At 43.4% G+C, this 16,762-nt stretch overlaps 2 protein-coding genes across 2 annotated transcripts; both read right to left on the bottom strand.

Annotated features, from left to right (window-relative positions):
- Positions 1-287: 287 nt before the first annotated feature.
- LOC121624246 lies at positions 288-3,269 on the bottom strand. The gene is made up of 5 exons (XM_041961892.1): positions 3,156-3,269; positions 2,860-2,891; positions 2,198-2,369; positions 1,258-1,327; positions 288-549 (listed from the first exon to the last, which is right to left on the bottom strand). The coding sequence occupies exons 1-5, from the start codon at positions 3,220-3,222 to the stop codon at positions 288-290; spliced, it is 603 nt and encodes a 200-aa protein (XP_041817826.1). The 5' UTR covers positions 3,223-3,269.
- Positions 3,270-4,766: 1,497 nt separating this feature from the next.
- rrs1 (ribosome biogenesis regulator 1 homolog) lies at positions 4,767-7,465 on the bottom strand. Its single transcript, XM_041961613.1, has one exon. It carries the CDS (start codon positions 7,451-7,453, stop codon positions 6,389-6,391), a length of 1,065 nt encoding a protein of 354 aa, XP_041817547.1. The 5' UTR covers positions 7,454-7,465; the 3' UTR covers positions 4,767-6,388.
- Positions 7,466-16,762: the final 9,297 nt, after the last annotated feature.

The following is a 16,762-nucleotide window of genomic DNA, read 5'->3' as shown; positions in this document are numbered from 1 at the left end:
TGTGGCCACGCCCCCATCAGTGATGTCACATCAGGCACAGTCCGTCAGACGCAATGGGCACAACGCCTTCTGCGACATCACTGATTTAGGTTTGCGCGCTCACCATTCAATCTCCTGCTTTTAGAAGCGCAGCCAAGTCAAGAACACCTGATATGACAGTGATTACCTGCCCACATCTAGATGTTCAAGACCCGTCTTTTCATATTTTAGAGGTTCCTCCATTCAGCCACATACTCCCCCACCAATGTGAACTCGGCTCAGCCACGCAGGACAAAGAACAGGGCCTCTTAGTCGCCCTCGAAGGCCCCATTGGTGGCTCCCTGGCATTCATTCTTTTTCCGGCACTTGGACAAGATCCTGTGGAGCAGGCCTGGGGATCTGTGCGTCTGAAGCTGGGAGGCCACGGGCTCAGGCGCAGGGTTCTGGGGCCTCCGCACCGGGAAGGGGCCCTCGTTCTCGCCTTGGCCCCCATCCAGCCCCACTCCTCCTCTTCCTCCTCCTGCCCCGCCTCCTCTGCTCCCCCTCCTGAGCGCCTGTAGAATGTGTCCACTGGGGGACAAAGAGGAAATAACAAACACAAAGGCGCTGTTTATTCCTCATGACCCAAATTCCACCGCGAGCAGACAAGACAGGCACGGAGCTGTACTGAGGGCTCTGTGTGGTGTGTGTGTGTGTTTATGCAAGCGTGTGAGCAAAGTTCAGCGGCAGGTTGTCAAAAATAAATGCCCCCTGCCATCAAATAAACTCCAAGATCAATACAGCACCTTATCAATCAAGTTTTGCTGCAATATTGACTCAATTGCATTGATAAAAAGTTATTTAATATTTAACGATCTATCAAAATATTCACATAAATTTCATCCGAGCTGTCAAAAATATCCTTTCCTATCCAAGTCTTTCCTTTCCCTCCTGCTCCTCTTTAATGAGATGCAGCACAGTGAGAGGAGATTGACTAGCTTGTGTGTGTGTGTGTGTGTGTGTGTGTGTGTGTGTGTGCACCCCTGTATGCACGTATGTGTGTGTTTAGGGGGGTTAGTAATCAGTGTGCTTTGTCAACTAATGAGGGACGAGAGGGGCCACCTGTTTGGGGGCTCTGGGCGGAGAGCAGTGGGATGGGATTTGGTGGATGGGGGATGTGCGGGGGTACGGTGGTGGAACAGCTGCTGGGTGCTGGGTGTGTGCAGGATGCATGTGCATGCACTTGTGGAGGGGGACGTGTATTTGTTGTCATGGCTGCTGTGCGAGTTCTGCACTTACTTTCCGTGTCTGCTGTGTACGCCTGCGTCGTCACAGGCGGAGCTTCTCAGAGATACACTCCTCCGCAGGGCTTTTGGAGGAAGCTTCACCTGAGAACGGGAACCATCGAATGTGTTTGGGTAAAAATGTCCTGCAGATGTCCTGAAATAAACTTTACACTTCCTCTGGTGTCATGTTTAAACACAGCAGACAGCTCAATCTCCTCTGATTTTATTCAGTTTTAACTGATTTCTTTATTTAGACAGTAGCAGTAGAGAAATGTGAGTTTATTTCAGCTGTTTGATTGAAGACATCTTAATCTCCGTTTAATCTTTTCTTGCTATAGTTTGAACATTGCCAGAGAGCTTTTAAATTGGACATAAAAAGGAAGTTGTCCTGTCAAAACCCCTGAAAACTCAAACATTAAGTATTTCTTTATGACTTTGGGAGTTGGGAGACTCACAAGAGACATTAAAGAAAGAGCCTGCAGTGGTGGCCAACCTACAAAAACACTGGACACTACATTTCCCATAATGCAACCCAAAAACATCTTTCACTAGACTCTCCCTGCCCCCCTTATTTTAAACTCCACTTTGTAACCCGGGCTTTTGTTTAGAAAAACAAGACCAAAACTGAGACAACCTGGATGACATCACTGTGACATCATCAGGTGTCCACAGAAGAAGTTATATAAGTTTTCACAAGTTCAGTTGTTCTCCTTGTGATGAACAAACTGAGCTTCATGGGCAAAATCTGTGTTCATAAAATGAATTTATTAAGATCCCATCGCTCATAGCAGGACTCTGATTGAGAAACTGTGTTTTCATAGTCTGTCGAACCTTTGCTGTTGTGGAAGAGCAGAAAAAAAAGAAGAGAAAGTATAATCTGCCTTCTGACATTAAGAAGCAGCAGCAACACAGTCCAGTAGTGCTGCATTGCTGAGCTCATTCAGGCAGCCAACCAACCTGGCTCAGCTCCATCACGCAGGAGGCGGGGAAGTAGCCCCGCTGGCCGTCCTGCAGCCGCCCAAACCACCTCTCCTCCTCATGTTTGGACAGCACCAGGATGACGTCACCTGGACACAGCTCCAGCTCATCTGGCCAGTGGGGGCTGTAGCTGTGCACCACTACCATCTAATGGACAGAGGGAGAGTCGCAGTCATTTGTTTTTTTCCAACCTGCAGCGTGCACTTTTAAATTTTACAGATGATTTTTAAATAAGGGACATCCCTTTTTGATGCACTTATAGAAGCTGCACTCACTGCCTTTGTGCTCTCTGCAGTCTGCAGGTCACACTCAGTGAATGGAGAGGATTATGTGTCAAGGCGCAGAGATTATCTGCGGTGCAGTGAAATAGAAACCCTAAATCTGGGTCTACTCCTCATTATCTGTTCCTCCTAAACATAGTCCATGTTTGGAATTAGATAAATTAAACACATGCAACAGGAAATTGGCTTTACATCACATTACTGTCAAACTTATCAGTCTCCAGTATATGTTAACCATTAAATGACCTGTTTTGATTCATATTTCTGCAGTTTAAGACCAATATGATGTGAGATCAACAACCTGCAGCCTATGATCCGTTTTTATTGATGCAGATGAAGGAGAATGTTTAACTTGCCTTTTCAGCTTCTGCTTTGTATCGATACCTCCCTGTTAACCATCGAGAGTGGAAATGAATCAGCAAAAAAAGGTTAGTTTTATAACTTGCCATAGCTGCACATGTGCATAAGAATTTCTTCACATAGATGCATGTACATCCTTGAGTTAACGAACAGTCCGTACAGGGAGAGGACAACAAAGGATTTACCCCATTACTTATTAACCATCTGACACTGATATGCCATTTTGCTCCCATTAACAATGTAAATAATGACATGCTATGCCACACTTCACTGCAGATATGATTCCACTCACCTTGTGGAGCAAGGACAGTGGTGAAAACTTCAAAGTGTTCATTGCTGTGCATGTAGATGCGCTGCATCTTGAAGATCTGACACTGCACACTGAAGGGAAGCTCCTGCGCTCTCTCTGCACTACCTTTAAATAAATGCAGCTGACTAATCCACTGCAGCACTCGCTGTCCTTCCCAGGGTCCAACACACTTGAGTATGTACAGCACAAGACTAGGGACACATAAAATATTAGTTTGGGTCAGAAAAGTGTGTGATTATTAGACTTATAGTTGTGTTTTTCTTAATTTTCAAGAGCAAGTTTCACCAGACACAGATCTATTTTCAGTGTTTTTTAGCACAGCAGTGGGATAATAGGCAGTGCTCTCATCGGAGATCATGCTTGACCACCTCATTTTCATGCCAGTGTCTATTGTTTGACCATCTGGTCACATGTAGGAGAAGTTTAGAGGTCGCCCCACTGCTCGCCTGACATGGAAGAGAATTCATAATTGAAGCTCGTCAAAGGGGGCTCGATTGATTTTGGGTTATTGACTGTGGCCCGTTTTCCAGCGGCCTGGGTGAGCAGAGACAAAGATGAATGGGCTTGGGACGGGGTGGCGCACTGCTCAACAGATGGGCTGTTTGAAATCACATGCTAACCTACTGTGTACCACATCCTCAATCACTATGTACTGCATACTATCCTCCAATAATATCTTCCACTCAGTGTTATATTTTCCAGTATTATTTTAAGGCAAATTAAAATGAAATTTTAAGTGCTTAATATTTTTTTTTGTGGATTATCTATGTGAGCTCCCACCTTTTCCTCTTGAGTAGCTCCTGCATCACGTTCGTCCGCCATCATTCTAAATGATTCTATCCAACCATATCTCTCGGAAGTCATCACCGGACAGTCTGAAGAGGAATTTTGGGACGTTAGAGCATGTCCAGTAAGCTTATGGCGCATGTCACTGACTCCGAACCAGAATTAATTTGTTCTATGCATCTGCGAAAATGTGGCCCTGCATAGTGAAACCAATGCAAAAGTACCTTAAACCGTTATTCTTTCTAATGGCCAGCAGGGTTGCTAAACAAGTCCAACTGCATGTAAGCTTATGAGAAAATGACTTCTCAGTTGATTTATTACCTCAGTAAACACTTTCCCAATGACTTTGTGGTCTCAGTCACCAGTTTCAGGTCTTCTTCAATACAGCATGTTTGTTTTGAAAATGATGGTCTCATTTAGAATAAAGTAGATGATAAGGCAAGGTATGCTTTCATCTTCAATTTTGCACAGTGGGTGGAAGTGGAGGCGCGTTTTCCATCTTTATTTACAGACATCAGCTCCTACTGTCCTGCTTTAAAGTGATCATCCAGTCTCAAGGCAATTGGACTTACAGTGTAACCTGTCCAAAATATAATTTTTGGGCCTTAATTACAGCGCCACCACCGGGCTGACTGGGCTCATATTTCATCGGAAGTGTGTGCACATCATTTCTAGTCATTGAGGTGACTAGAAATGATGTGCACTCAATCCAACTCACAGAAATTTGAGTTGTTGCAGCAGAAAAAAGAAAAGTAATAACAATCTGGTGCAATTACAACAGAGTTCTGTAACAAATCTGCCTAGAAAACAGGTGCATTTTATTTCCTCAAATCCATCAACGTCAACAGGAGGTTGAGTAAACAACTGTAAACAGGTGAGACAACTAATTAACCTCATTATCTTTGGCCTCAGTAGTCCTGCAGAACACTCAGATGGACTACATCCAAAAAGTCACTTTTAAAACAGGAAGCACATGAAATGAAATACCTGCAGAGAACAAAATACCATCAGAGTAATACACTTATTAATGATAGAAAATACAATTATTACAGTGTTTTTTTATATTTTAGTTGTGTCCATATGTACCAAAGGTGCAAAACTTTTTTTTGCTGTCTGCAACTCTTCTCACTGCTCTTGATTCAGTGTGACGCCTCCCATCTAAACATCAAGGCCAAAGCAAAGCCTTTACATAACCAAAAACCACAGCTAAGCCGCTTAGAAGACAGGTCTGACGTTCACTTCTGGGGAGAAGAAAAGCGTTAAGGTTAAAGGAAAGCCAGGGCAGCTGTGAAAAACACACACGAGGTTCGCCAAAAAAAAAGAAAAAAAAAGAAAAGCTGTTGTCCATCCCAGGTTTATTAGCAGAGGTGATACTTTAGACTGCATTAGACTGCATCAGCTACATCAACCATCATCACTCCATTGACAACACATTCAATATGTTGCTTGCAGTTGGGCTTGCATCGACTTTAACTATTTTTAATACAAATTAAGCTCTTTCGTGGCAGGTGATGTGAAAATATATAACATGAAGTGTTATATATCGCCCACACCTACAGACAAGTCTCCCTTCCTTGCTGGGACCTTTACAGCCACAATATGCAGAACGCTAAATGCAAAGAGCCAAACAGACTTGCTAACCTCTCAGCTTTTCACGCAACATGTCGCACTGATTCTTACTTCTTCATATTAGCACAGTTCATGCTTGTTGCTCAACACACAGACCAATAAACAGGCCTTTTTACTAAAGATGTTTCCACATGCTGCTGTGGGAAAAGTTCAGGTGTATACAACACAATGGATGATGCCTGAATCCCATCTCTTACACTGTGTTCCTATTTTATACTTTAACTCACTGGCTTGCTGTATTTTTAATGATTACAGTGAAAAGTGACCAAAAAAAATGTCATGTTTATCTTAAATAACACATTTTTAGAAGGAAATACTTCTCTACAGCACTTGAAATTCTTTGCATGCTGCACTCTCTCCTTACCATGTGTGCAATCTTTGAGGAAATGAGCACTGCACACTGTGTTTTCTATGACTACATTGTTTACAATTTTGTTGCTGCTGCGCTATAAGTTGCATCTGTACATTTTCTCACTATTAAAAGTCATATAAAAGTGAAAAATGTCTGCTGCTATCTGCATTTAATTAAAACAGGAAACACAATCACCTGATCTTTTTTTTTAATGTGTGCTGCAGTTGAAGTATTTTTCCATTAATATTACACATATTAATCAGGACGCCTCCATGAATGCTGGGACAGATATTTACAGATTTGGTGACAGTTTCAACGTATAGTTAAAGAGCCACAAAAATCCTGGACAGTCCCGACACGACACCCATCGTTCATATTGCATCAGTTCAGTCCAGTTTTGATGCCAAGGCACGGACAGATGAAGCAGGATGCAGGAGAGTCAGGGTCCTCAGTGCTTCCCTGGTTTGCCTCTCCTCTTCCCTCCTCCAGCTTTACCTCCACCAGCTTTAGCTCCACCAGCTTTACCTCCTTTTCCTTTCCCACCCTTCCCTCTGCCTTTCCCTGCCATGCTGCCTTTGCGCCCTTTCTTCCCTGCTCCCCTCTTGTGTTTAGCCGACGCCTCCTCCCTGTCCTCCTCTCTCATCTGCTTGTTGACAGCCTTGGTGATGTCCAACTTGGGCTTCTTGCTGTCCATAACTCTCAGAAGCTCCAGCTGCTTCTGCTTCTCGTTGGAAAAGTTACCGATGAGGGGCTCAAACTTTCTCTTCTTGCCCATGTTCTTTGGGGGTTTCTCTTTAGGCAGGCGGTCCTGGAACCTGCCCATGGATGCCGTGGAGGATCTGGCCACGCTCACAGCTCTGGCCAGCTCATCTTTGGACTGCTGGGCTACAGGGGTCAGTCCCACACCTGGCACTTTCACCTTCTGGGCCCTGGCGATGTTCTTCAACCTGTTGAACTCGTTTTTGGCCACTCTCTCCTTCTTGGCTTTGACGCGTTTGGCGAACTGGTCCTCATTTGGGTCTGCAGTCTCCGGCACCTCAATCAGCCACTCCTTGGTGTCGTCTTTGGCCCTCTTGTAGCCCCAGCGCCTCCTCCACTCCTTCGCAGTTTCATCCCAGACTAAGTTGGTCTTCTTCTTCTTCTGTATGCCCTTCAGCTTGGCGAACTCTTCCCATTTCGTAGGAGGTCTGGCCTTCGGGGGTGGTTTCTCTCTGGGCAGCTGGGTCACAGAGTCGGGTAACTTGACCACTATCGCCTCCTCGACTCTCTCCGTGGGTTGTTTCCAGATCTCGTTGATGAGAAGCTGCGTGTTGTCACGAGCTAACGAGCGGAGGAAGTCCTCTTTCTTCTGCTCTCTGAAGTCCCGGGTCTCGATACGGTTCTTGTCACAAGCTAGCAGGTTGCCGATGTCGAACTCCAGGTCCAGCTCTTTGTGGACGGTGATGCTTTTCAGTTTTTCTGACTCTTCTTGCTCGGCTTTAGCCAACAGCTCTTCCACACTGCACGCGGCCATGTTGGTCAGCGCTGTTAAACGTCTACGCCCCACGTGCGAGAGAGAAAAACACACCAAATCACTTCCGGGTCACAGTTAGCGTGGAGAAGTTCCGCGTGCAGCCACAAGATGGCGATATGAGCTCATTTCAGATCTTGTGTTTGTGTCTTTCTGGGTTTGTTTTCTAATTCAACAATTTAAGAACAAACACACAGACAATGCATCTGTATATAACAGCAAGATATAAAATGAATAAAAGAAAAAAAACAAGAAAAACTGTCACAATAAAATGAAATTGAATAAGATACATAAAAAAATATCAAAATGTATATAAGAAAAAGAAAAGGGGCATCTGTTTCAATCATCTTAAAGATTCGTTCCAGACATTTTTTAAGGCACATCTGCTTTGAATAATAATTATATTAATCTATTACTTATAGAGAGACACAAGATGTCTCCCACTTCATTGAAAAATTCACTGTCAGTGTACGTGTGCTTGAGCTTCAAGTCATCACATGTAGGTAAGGTGCATACTGGACCAATGATTGGCTTTCAGACGAGATGTGACGTCAGCTCTTATAAACACACCTTGAACTCAAGTTTAATGTGAAAACAGTCTTCCAGTGTCAAACTCTGCACATGCATCACTCTGCACATCTTATTATTATATCAGCAAAACTTTCAAGAATTTTTACATTAAATTTTTTTCTGATTTAAGGTGAAAAAGTTAATAGTTTTATGTGAATAGGGCTGACCTAATATCACAACTGTAGGTAGCCTGTTTTGCTTATTTGTTTTGCATCAAAAACAAGCGTAATTTTTCATTTTGCAAGCTGTTCTGCAGCTTTTGATTGCTTTCACATGATCCTTCTCAGCAGATGGAGTTTGCTCACTCATGGCATTGCAGACGTTCAAATTTCCAAACTAACAACTTCTCGTCCATGTGGGCTTCAAAGTCGGGACTGACAGTTAATTTGTGAAACAGCAGTTGGTGTGGTGCAGAGAAATTAGACTGAAGACGATCAAACAAAACATGCCAATGATTACATGATACAACTGAAAACTCCAGAACAGCAATACTCTGTATTTTGGTCTTCGTTAGTGTTTTCATCTCTGTGATTTTCTGCGCCATGAGCCCTATAATAGCTGCACATCATAAAGTTAGAAAGCTGTGATAATCTTCGTAATAGGATTTCTATAAGTGTCTTCATTCTGTATGTGTTTCTCCCATAGATCCAGGACTCGAATAACTTTATTTTTGTCCTTGTCTCCACTGATTTGGCGGAAATGGAGGGAGGGGTCCTATTACAACTGACTGGCTGCTGGTTGCTCAAAGATGATGCTGTTATTATTTTGGGCTCCAGTAATTACATTCATCGCCACACTTGCCATGTGAATGCTAACGCTCTGACGGGCAGAGAGATAAGGTCACAAGTGATGCTGTGTTTGGAGATGTGAGGAGGAACTGCGTAATTAGTGGCCCAAAGTCCCCGTCCTGATTTAGAGAAGGCTATAAGGTCCTCTGTGACGTGAATGTATATCGTCTAAAATCACCCAATTTAAACACAGTCTGCTAGTTAGCCGCTGGTCTCGCTGCCCGTGTCATCCACTGTCTCCACCAGTGTTGAAGGTTTTTCGCTGACTTTTGATCCGGGGTGAATTCAGCCAAACAGGATTACTTTGCCACGGTGTTTCTTTTATGGAAGAATACACATCACAGGCCGGATAAAGTTCTCTATGAGCTGTGACCATGGAGCAAAGTCATTCGCACTCTCACTGTCTGCGTCTCCACTGCTCTCAAATGTGCTTAAAGGATAAGATTTAGAAATAGTTCTCTCCATAACATATTGCTTCTTTCATGTGAAAACCCTCCTTGCAGGTTTTGATTTTTTTCATCCGCTATAGTTTCAGCTGAAGGAGCTCAATCCTCTTTACCGAGTGGATTCTTTCATTCCTTTTTCTCCCCCCAAAGTTCCTGAAAGATTGACATTTTGGGCTTGCAGGAGGGTTGTGAGTCCCACCTGAGTTCACAGTGTGGCTCATGCCAGTGGTGGAAGAAGTACTTACTGTTTCTACCTGAGTAAAAGTAACAATACCACAGTGTAGAAAAGGTGGAGCTACTTCTTTTTTCTATGCCTGTTAGCTCGTGAATTTCACCCTGGGGATCATCCTATCAACAATATTACATCATAATTTATTTGTTGATCATATTTTGTATTATTAATCTGAATCTGCAGAGGAACTTAAGTTATCACATTAATCTAATGGAGTGAAACGTTCAATATTTGCGACTATAATGTAGTGGAGAAGAAGCAAAAAGTATAGGAAATTGAGTCAGAGAAGTAAAGTACAAGTACCTCAGAAATGTACTTAAATACAGCACTTGAGTAAATGTACTTAATTACTTTCCACCACTGGCTAATGCAGTGTGTTATATACAGTGACTCAGAACTTTTACTTCAGTAAAAGTAGCAATATCACAATGCAGAAATACTCTATTACAAGTAAAAGTCATCTCTACTTAAAGTATTGCCATCAAAATATACTAAAAAAAGTAACAGTACTCACTCTGCAGGATGGCCCGTTTGAGAGTAATATTAGTCGCATAATGTATAAAAACACACTGTAATCTATTTGTTGATTCTATGTTTTGTACATAATCTGAATTTGCAAAGTAACTAGTAACTAAGCCCTCTAATAGACACAGTGGAGGAAAAAATACATAATTTCCCCTTATGGAATAATTGTATTTGAGTAAAAGTATTAAATAAAGAGACATTTCTTGGATGGATTTTTTTTGTTACATTATAATAAGAAAGAAATACTTTCTCTTTCCAGCAAGAAAACATGGTGTTCAGTCGACATTTTTTATCTGTTCTGGATTATCGTGACATCTCATGATCCTGTTTATTTATTTATTTGTCTTTCATTTAATCAGAAAGATTTGCCTGAGATACAAAATCTCTGCCACCAGGGAGTCCTGGTCAAGATGGCGGCAGAAAAAAATAAAAAGGTGTCATAGAAAGTATTATCATTTAATATTTCTTCCTGTACACATGAAGCCGTCCAGGTAGGAGCACTTGATTATTTCATCCCACGTGTAACTGAAGCGTCAATCTACTGTGAAGCAGATCCTGAAATAACTGATGCATAATGCTGATTTTCAGCACTTTTGCACATTTTCTTGTTCTTTATGAATGAATGCAATTTGTGAATGGATTAGTAAGCAGGGACGAACCCATAACTGTAATAGGATCAGTGGTTTGCATTCTCTAGAAGCCTACAAAGACTATTCATGCCACATTTTGAGGGCTATTTCTAGAACACATGCACATGTGCAGTTAAACTACTGCATTTGGCCGATTTATTTGAAGCTTTTCACACAGTTTTTCAAGCCTTTTGCTATAATAGAATCTCTATTCTGCATTTCTTCGCAGAGAAAATGAAGATCTGTGCGCTTTTGTCATCTTCATCTTTAAATACCTACTGACTGGTGGCCACCGTTGATCCATGAATCACAGGGGGAAAGAAAGGACATTCACTCATGCAAAAACTGGCCCGAGGCTCAAAACTTCCCCCCCACTTCCAAAAGTTGACCCGTTAGCATCAAAGAAGAGGTGAGAGCGCCAGAGGGCCGGTTATAGAAGGAGGGCAAAATAATCTCATCAGCGGCTTCGTGGCATAAATCTGACGTGATTAGCTGCTGACAGTTTGCTGGTGTATTTATAGTCGATGAATTATTACATAAAAATCTTTGACCTGCTTGGCTGGAGGACAGAGAAGCTATTTTTTGCACAGTTTTTCCAGGATTTTGCGGAACATCGTGCCGTTTGCTGTCTTCAAAGAACAACATGCTTTATTTTTGCATGCTTCACATCAGACCACAGGGTGCAGTCTGCTTTTCTGCAGGGAAAAGAAGTGACTGAACACACAGGCCGATTTTCAAGGTTCAGACGTGTCACCAAGGCACGTAGGAGGCTTAAAAATACTCCCTGAATATACAGTCAACTATGGATCCTAATGTCACGGGGAGCAGCTTCACGTGACACGATTTCTCAGACAGGAATCAGCAAACCGCCACCTAAACTGCAGAACAAAAAATCCACATGACTGAGCTGTTTGCTGATAGGCTTAGGCACTTTTGTAGATTACATTCACCGCTTCTTGTTTCCACTGTGAAAGGGAAATGAGCGTCCCCTGGCGAACAGAGTTTGTTGGCTGACAGTTGAGGTCAGAGCCTTTATTGATCTGCTGTGGTTTGGACAGAAACACCATTTGGCCCTGTGCAATGCCTCACAGCTGCCTGCTGCTCCTAAACTACCGCCTGCTCCACGTGGCATCTCACACTCTGAGAAGGACAAGCCAGAAGATAAACTGCATCATCTGTTTTTTTTTTTTTTTTTTTGCAGGGTAAAGGGGCATCAACGAAGGCTTCACTTTGCTGCAGAAGAGGGCAAAAGGTAATCCTGTGTCCAGACCTCTCGCTGTGGCAGGTATTACCCAGGTCTCTGGAGCCAGGTCACAGTGAGCGTGCCATGTGCAGGTGAGCACGAAACGCAGCCGCCGTCTCCCGGAAGTGCACACCCTGACGCGAGCGAACCAGTTCGACTGCTCCCCAAAACCTGGCTGGGTTCCTGGAACCAGCACGGTGTGGAGGGGAGAGTCCTTGAGATATCATTCCAACTACATTACCAGTGTGTGTGTGTGTGTGTGTGTGTGTGTGTGAGGGGGTACACGATCATGCAAGCGAGTGCGTGACGTATGTGTTTGCGCGAGTGTGTATGTGGCGCAGTGGCTCCATGCTGGATGTTGGAACCAGACAGAGCTGGTTAGTGCCTGGTGTCATGGCAACTTACAGAGGTCGTCCCTCAGTTTGGTTTTCAGCAGCACTGCGGGGGCTCATCGCAGTGACATCATCGGGTACACCCAGTACTCTGTAAAACCAGGTCCTGTACCAAACTGCCTCACAACTTTACGAGAATAATAATAAAATGACCAGATTAAAGGATATTTTATTCTCCCTCATCAAGAGCTGGCTCAGTGAAATATTGTTTGCATCAACCCACTGCACAAGTCACAGCCATCCCAGAATTCCCCAAAATATAGTCAACATGCAAATACAACCATAAGTGTAATACAACTAGAAAGTTTGTCCGACCTCTGTAGCCGCTTCTCGTCTCTGCTGGAGGCTAGCAGCTTCAGGCTACATTAGCTACTAGCATAACATACTCGAATCTCTGGCTGAGTTGCACTGTGGGTAGCATAGTTGTTAGGTTTAGGGTGAATATGTGGCATGATTTTGTGAGTCCAAAAAGAGGAAATATAACAAGCTTACACACATTTTTGCCAATAGTTGGGGGATAGATACCTCTCTCGAGTCTGTGTGGTGAATATGACGCTACCGCCAGCAGCCGGTTAGCTTAGCTTATCTTAGCACAAAGACTGGAAACGGGGAAACAGCTATCCTGGCTCTGCGTCTCTAAAGCTAACTAATTAACTTTTTTTTTAAACAATACAAAAATTGAATTGTAAAAAACAGTATGGTAACAGTAGCCTTTTTTTTTACCTCTAGACAGAGCGACATTAGCTGTTTTCCCATTTCCAGCCTTTGTGCTAAGCTAACAGTAATGGTAGCTTCATGTTTGTCAGACACTTAAGATTCCATTAAGCTGCACTCAATAACTACTTAGATGAGCAATGCACAGGCATGACCGTTAACTTTGTGCTGTCACAGATTCCTCCAGTCTTTCACCTCATAATCATGTTAATTCTCCACTGGGCCTCATGACTCGTGGAGTGTCTTTAAATAGCTTGTCATCTTCTTCTACAGCCTGTGGTATTTTTCACATACTTATAATCAGATCCAACAACACACACACACACACACACTCACACAAAAAGAGAGAGAGAGGAGCAGAAACACCAACTTTTGCCAAACCTGTGCAGCCTAATGTGTCATCCAGCCCCTCGGGTAGAGCCTGTGAAATCCTCTTTGAAGCTCGGTGCAGCTCCAATAATGAGGGGGCTGAGCACCGGGCCCCTACGTGAGGGGCATCCAGGGCCCTTATTGATCCCCTGTTAATTAGTCCGTAGGTGCACATTGGCGCATAATTAGACTGATACTGAGTTTAATGAATGCAGACAGCCACTAATTCCACTGGGGAATTGTTCCCTGCAGGAAGGATGCAGAATTTGGTCAATCAGGCGGAAATATTTTGGGATAAAATTTGCTCATCATAGATATAATGTAAACAAGTAAGAGCTGAACAGGATGTATGTCATTTCATGAACTGCACTGTTTTTAATGCAATGCAATGACCACTGATGAGTCTTTGTGGAAGCGCAGCTGATTAAAGAAAGCGAGCCGCCCTGATGATGGAGGTTACCCTTCACATGCTTTATCAAAGACAAGAGGGCTTTTAGCCACTAAGTGCTACTCAACTTGACGCCAGCTGATTTGATGGAAATGGACCATGAAGAATGTGAGGGAAAAAAAATGATACTGTAAGAAATTGTTTCAGACAAAATATGCCTTCTGACAAGTGACAAATTGGCCTTTTCAGAGACGCACCAAAGACACTGTGGAAGTGCTGTTGTCTCCCTCGTGGGCTGCCAGTCATGCACCGCTGATGTTTCAAGAGGGATCTGTAGAGTCACTCGGACATTTCATCTGTCTATTGCACTTCAAAGACTCTTCATCGCTTGCGACCAGAACTGGAAAGTGTTGAGTGGGAGATGCACGTCGCGATGTAAAGGATGATTCCAAATCATTGACACAGAGGTCAAGTTTAGAGATTAACGTACTTTTCTGCTTCTTTTGCAGCTGTCTGATTTATTCTGGCGGTCGACGAAGCTTCTGTCTGTCCAACTGGAAAACCCATTAGTCCATGTCTGACCTTACATCCATCTGCAGCAGGTGATGATGTCGCACTCTTTGCACGTGCTTGTGTACTCAGCCTATTCAGCGTTGCACCCTGAATAGGCTGAGTCTCCAAGAAAATCACAAGGGAATACGGCGCCATTCAGCAGGAGTGACTCCTCTAGTATCAGTCAATGTTGTTGAATGAGTCAGAGGAGCAGTGCTCATTAGCAAAAGGGCAGAAGTCACCTTGCTCCACTCATCCTCAGGGCCACTGTCACTTAGCACTAACAGGGTGTCAGTGTGTCGCTGGCATGCTAAACATCCCCCTCTGACCAAGAATCAGCGATGGTGATATACAGTCCTGCTCCTGCTCTCATGGCTGCGCCTGCTCGCTTCGTTCTCCAAAAAGTTGTCTGATCAATGCCGCGATTAAATGTTGGTCACGCATCATGCAACCCTTTGGCCTGACGTGATGCAACAGACTCTAATTGCAAGCTACATAAAAAAAAAACTGTCCTCACTTGTAACACGACAGACGCCGAACAGCATGAGGGTCCCAGGGGACGTTCCTGAGCTATAAATAATATGGATCACATACATCTATGCAGGGACCCTCAAGCACCGGTATGGTTGCTTTGATATGGAAATTTAATCCCTGCTTTTTCCCCCCCCTGACATGCCCTCGAGTTTGAGTAAGTGAAACAATTTAGAAGAATTTCACAAGGCGTCTCAGGTTTAGAATACTCAAACGCCCTAAAATGGCTCCTGAAATAACATTTGATCTCGGAGTTAAAGCAACATTTGTGTTAAACTGATCCAGAGCAAGTTGACTATATATTCAGATTAATGAGTTATGATAATGATTTTATTGCTAAGGCTGAGGCTAATTTGACTATGAACTGCCAACTCTCTGATTTGCATTTAAAAGCCAGCACTGGGTCTTTGCAAGTGGTGCACAAAACAGGAAAAATTGAACTCATGCATTACAATTACAAATGCAAAGGTGAGTCATTCATATGTTGATTTCCTATTGGCCGAATGTGGCAGGTTTAAATGATGGATGTATGTTTGCAAAGAAACTACCAGACATCATGACAGCAGGTATACACATATACAACCTGCATCAGCGAAGAGGAGCGCTTGTCACAAATGGACACTTTAGAGTGTTCTTGTTAAGTGCCTCGAATGTACAGCCTCAAAAATGGCCACTAAATTGAACTGGCACCTTTGTCGCTCATTTTCAGGAAAAAAAAAAGTAGGTTGTGGCCTTCAGCTTACAAATTAGAATGTGTCAGGGCTGCCTTTCAGAAACCGCTTTTATCTAATGCCTGCGCACAAAGAGGCAAAAACCTGGCGCAAGGAGCATAAAACCTGAGAAAATAAAAGGTCTGAACATCAATGAACTTTCATGGGAAGTTTAGGATCTCTGCGTGCAAAGCAGCTTTCCACCTCCTTCATCCTTCAAAGAGGGGATTTTTTTTATTCCCTTTTCAATAAACACAGTTTCAGACTGTGACAGCATCTAAAGAAGGCCTGAATCTGTTTTCAAAGTGTGTGTGACGCGGCTCCCCTCTTAGGTGCCTGGTATTACTTGCTGTTTCTGTTATTTTGTCCACACTTGGTGGTGGCTCTGAAATGTGTGCCATGTCTGCAGTCATCTCAGAGCGAAGAAAGCTGTTAAAATGAGCTGTGATCCAAATGGCGAAGGTCAAAACACTCTTTTTTTTTCTCCACTATGTGCTGAATCTACAAACGTCTTAATCTCTGTCAGGAGAATACCACAAACGCTCACACTTTCACTTTTTCCACCCTGTGCTGCACCTGTGAAGTGGAGCCAAACATCACCAGTGCTCTGCTAATTCTCAGGTTTATTTTGAGTTATTTTTTTCTTTTGACCTTTCTCCACAGAGTGCAGATTTACAGCTAATTTACACTCCAGTTTTCATTTGCTCATTGTTTGCGTACATGGTGTCAGCGGAGAGTAGTGCAGAGTGACAGCTGCAAGGCCTCAGCTCCATATTTACTCCCAAATAATACACCATGATTCAGTGTAACACATGATATAGAACAGATAGCAGACGATCAATTTTTTGACTCTTTACACGCCGTTACAGGCGGCAACAAAGCAGCATCTTGACTGCAATTGTGCAACTTGCCTCAGGATATCTACAACCTACTTGTGGTTAGTTAGGCTCCTGCTCATTCTGCCCTGTTTGAAAGTCATTGCCAACCCAAGTTAGACTAAACTACGTCCAGCCTGGGGCTCAGCGTTATATCATACAACTCAATCATGCAGATGGCTGCGTGTACTTAGTCTCAGCTCGGCTTGCTTTCTGCTTATTGCTATGCATCCCTGTGAGCGTGATAGAAACACATACCCATGCATACATACATACACTGGGATACAAGAAAAAACTTAGTGGAGAGCAATGGCTTCCAGCTTGGTGCAAGAGCGAGGGATTGGTGTT

The sequence above is a fragment of the Chelmon rostratus genome, chromosome 20 (assembly GCF_017976325.1).
Source record: "Chelmon rostratus isolate fCheRos1 chromosome 20, fCheRos1.pri, whole genome shotgun sequence".
In the NCBI taxonomy this organism is placed as follows: Eukaryota; Metazoa; Chordata; class Actinopteri; order Chaetodontiformes; family Chaetodontidae; genus Chelmon; species Chelmon rostratus.
This window is presented reverse-complemented; position numbering and strand designations above follow the sequence as displayed.

Excerpts from the sequence above, each read along its gene's own strand:
- rrs1 (XM_041961613.1), bottom strand. The coding sequence starts at position 7,453 with ATGGCCGCGTGCAGTGTGGAAGAGCTGTTGGCTAAAGCCGAGCAAGAA.
- LOC121624246 (XM_041961892.1), bottom strand. The coding sequence starts at position 3,222 with ATGCAGCGCATCTACATGCACAGCAATGAACACTTTGAAGTTTTCACC. Across the intron at positions 2,892-3,155 it reads CACTGTCCTTGCTCCACAAG|GGAGGTATCGATACAAAGCA; the intron begins GTGAGTGGAATC and ends GATGGTTAACAG. Across the intron at positions 1,328-2,197 it reads GATGGAGCTGAGCCAGGTTG|CCCTGCGGAGGAGTGTATCT; the intron begins GTTGGCTGCCTG and ends TTCCTCCAAAAG.